The sequence below is a fragment of the Chrysochloris asiatica genome, unplaced genomic scaffold (genome assembly GCF_000296735.1).
Source record: "Chrysochloris asiatica unplaced genomic scaffold, ChrAsi1.0 scaffold00003, whole genome shotgun sequence".
NCBI lineage: Eukaryota > Metazoa > Chordata > Mammalia > Afrosoricida > Chrysochloridae > Chrysochloris > Chrysochloris asiatica.
In genome coordinates this window covers 30,782,939-30,786,303 of record NW_006408521.1, presented here as the reverse complement: position 1 = coordinate 30,786,303, position 3,365 = coordinate 30,782,939, and the positions used below count along the sequence as shown (strand labels likewise).

The 3,365-nt window shown below is 53.1% G+C and overlaps 1 protein-coding gene across 1 annotated transcript; it reads left to right on the top strand.

Annotated features, from left to right (window-relative positions):
- The first annotated feature begins 465 nt into the window (after window positions 1–465).
- On the top strand, window positions 466–3,024 carry CALHM2 (calcium homeostasis modulator 2). The gene is made up of 2 exons (XM_006831311.1): window positions 466–1,020; window positions 2,611–3,024. The coding sequence occupies exons 1-2, from the start codon at window positions 466–468 to the stop codon at window positions 3,022–3,024; spliced, it is 969 nt and encodes a 322-aa protein (XP_006831374.1).
- The last annotated feature ends 341 nt before the right edge of the window (window positions 3,025–3,365 follow it).

Below are 3,365 nucleotides of genomic sequence, written 5' to 3'. Positions count from 1 at the left end.
AATCCAGTGCTTATCCTAAGATGCCATACCATGACTCCTAATGAACAAATGTTAAGTGCCATCGAGTCAATTCCGACCCATAGTGACCCTGTATAGGGTTTCCGAGGAGAAGCTGGTGAGCTTGAACCACCCATCTTGCAGTTCAAATGGCTTTGCAGTCTGGCGCATTAACAGCGCCACACCAGGACTCCGTAGTGAGCATTATTTCTCCCAAGTGAATGGGCCCACCCACCCAAAGTTTCTCACTAGCCTGACCACACAAGTATCCTCCTCAGTCTCCATTTTCAATGGCAAAACATTTATCATAAGGCATCTGTTGTTCCACAGGAAGCACCAGGCCAGCTGCTGTAGGCAACAAAATTGCAAGACTGTGTGCTGCCTTCCGGTATCCAACAGCCTGTGACCTTCCTAGTCCCACCAGGAAGCCTCCGTCCTGGTCTCCTGCCTCCATCTCCAACCTTCACCATGGCAGCTCTGATTGCAGAGAACTTCCGCTTCTTGTCACTCTTCTTCAAGAGCAAGGATGTGATGATTTTCAACGGGCTGGTGGCATTGGGAACGGTGGGCAGCCAGGAGCTGTTCAGTGTGGTGGCCTTCCACTGCCCCTGTTCGCCGGCCCGAAACTACCTGTATGGACTGGCAGCCATTGGTGTGCCTGCCCTGGCGCTTTTTCTCATCAGCATCATCCTTAACAACCACACTTGGAACCTAGTTGCTGAGTGCCAGTACCGGAGGGCCAAGAACTGCTCAGCAGCCCCCATCTTCCTGCTCCTGAGCTCCATCCTAGGCCGTGCTGCCGTGGCCCCCGTTACCTGGTCTGTCATCTCCCTACTGCGTGGAGAGGCTTACATCTGTGCCCTCAGTGAGTTTGTGGACCCCGCCTCACTGACAGACCGGCAAGAGGACTTCCCCCCAGCCCATGCCACTGAAATCCTGGCCAGATTCCCCTGTGGGGAGGGCCCTACCAACATGTCACATTTCCGGGAGGAGGTGAGCCGCAGGCTCAGGTACGAGTCCCAGGTAAGGAACTATATGCAGGGACACTCCTCTTCCCCCTTCTCTATGTGGTGGTTTATGTTAAGTGCCACCAAGTGGGTTCCGACTCATAGCAACCTTGTATAGGGCTTCTGAGGAATGGCTGGTGAGCTTGAACCGCTGATCTTGCAGTTCAGACTGAACTTGTGATCAAGTGCCTTAACCTACAGTGCCACAGCAAAACTACTCTATGTGGTGGTTGGAAGGGAAACGCTGGGTGGCTTGGTGTTAAAACTGGAGCTGGATCCTCAGGGTCGGTTAAGCAATACATGATCAGTGGCAGTTTATCAGCTGGTTAATCCACAGAATGCTTAGCAGGGGCAAGGGTCAATCCCAGTCCCAAGTATATCTATAGTTTTAAACATTAAAGGAGCATTCTCAGGCTCACACTGAACCATAATCCCAGTCACAGATGAACTCCTTCACCTCAGCCCTGACCCCTGCAAGCCACCTAAGAAACATTTGCTGCCAGCCATGGGTTGATATTGGAATGTGGTAGGCCCTGGCTTCTGGGCCCAGCGTGATACTGCTGTCACAGCAAGGGCCCAGCCCCAACACTGAGTCAGCCTCTTGTTACTGACAGAAGGGGTTGCCTTGGGCCAGGAGGTGGAGTCGTCAGGTCAGGAAGCAGCAGCTACTGCCTGATCATACCCTCCCTCCCTCCACCTCTCTGGGAGGAGCTGCTGACACCAGTAGAGGTTGTCAGAGGGGAGAGGGCATGGAAGAGAACTGGGCAGAAGCAGAAAGCCAGCTGGCAGTGTTAACTTAGTGAAGCAGAGGGTGAGGGAGAGACAGGAAGGAGCCTAAGATTTTCCAAGCTGTCTCTTCTCTTGGGTATACAAGGAACACAAATAGACAGAGAAACAGGGTTGGAGCCAACAGCAGAGGTGGAAGATGGCTGTCAGAGGAGCAAAATCATTTGACGCTAGTCCAGTGCCACAGAGCTCTATACAATTTTGCTTGGGCCCTGTACAAGATGAACGTGATTGTCCTTGCCCTCAACAAGCTCACACCCAGGCAGCTGAGACAAGCACATGGATACATGCAAAACCAGGCAGATGAAGATGATGAGGAAATCAGGCCATTGGGGGTGCAGACTCAGGGAGGGCTAGATAGCAGCCAGAGGGTTGTCTGAATTTTGAATGGCTGAGTGGAGGACAGGGGCTGAAGGAATGGCAGAACATGGTGGAGGTAAAGTCTAAGAACAAACTGAATGAGACGCCTCTGGAGTGTAAGAGGGACAGTAACACTCACGAGAGTCTGGATGTGGCCTTAGACTCCAAATTAGCACCCAGGCACAAAGGGAGCCATGAAAAATCATACAGGATCTCCCTACCAATCCTGTGCCAGTAAAGGGGATGTTAAGAGTAAGGGTGGAAAAAGTAGAACCCCAGCATGAAGGGCCCAGCTCTCCTTACAGATGTGCAATCTCAGGCCAGGGAAGTTAGTGTCAGCAGAGTCTGACAGTTCGGTTCAGCCCATCCCTCTGACCAGCTTTCTTTCACTTCTTCTTGAGGTGGTGGGGGCCCCAGGCAGCCCCTTGCCCCCTCTTAGTCCTGCCCACTCTCTGGCCAGCTCTTTGGATGGCTGCTCATCGGTGTGGTGGCCATCCTGGTGTTCCTGACTAAGTGCTTCAAGCATTACTGCTCACCACTCAGCTACCGCCAGGAGGCTTACTGGACACAGTACCGCACCAACGAGGATCAGCTGTTCCAGCGCACAGCCGAGGTGCACTCGCGGATACTCGCTGCCAACAACGTGCGCCGCTTCTTCGGCTTCGTGGCTCTCAACAAGGATGAGGAGGAGCTGGTGGAGAAGTTTTCAGTGGAGGGTACACAGCCACGGCCTCAGTGGAACGCCATCACTGGTATCTACTTGTACCGGGAGAACCAGGGACTCCCACTCTACAGCCGCCTGCACAAGTGGGCACAGGGTCTGGCAGGCAACGGAACAGCCCCTGACATGGAGATGGTCCCGCTCGCCTCCTAAGGGGCTTGTTCCCACACCCTGCAAAGGACATTACTTAGTATCAAACTGAACCCCACTGCCCACTCATACTAGAGTGGGGTTTTAAAAAATATTAGCTTCCCAGGAAAACAGATCAGGGGAAGAGAAGTCTGACAGACAGTGGCCAGCTGGGAGAGAGGCACTTGGTCAACAGTTCTGTGGGAAGACTCTACCAGAACTGGCCCTTCAATAGTGATGATGAGGATCTTCCACTGCTGGGACTCCAAGGCTGGGAGGCCCCACCCCAGTCAGGTGACAATGAACTTACCAGTAGGCTCAGCTCCCTGTGTAGTCAATTTGTGTCCAATTGCATACGGAAACAA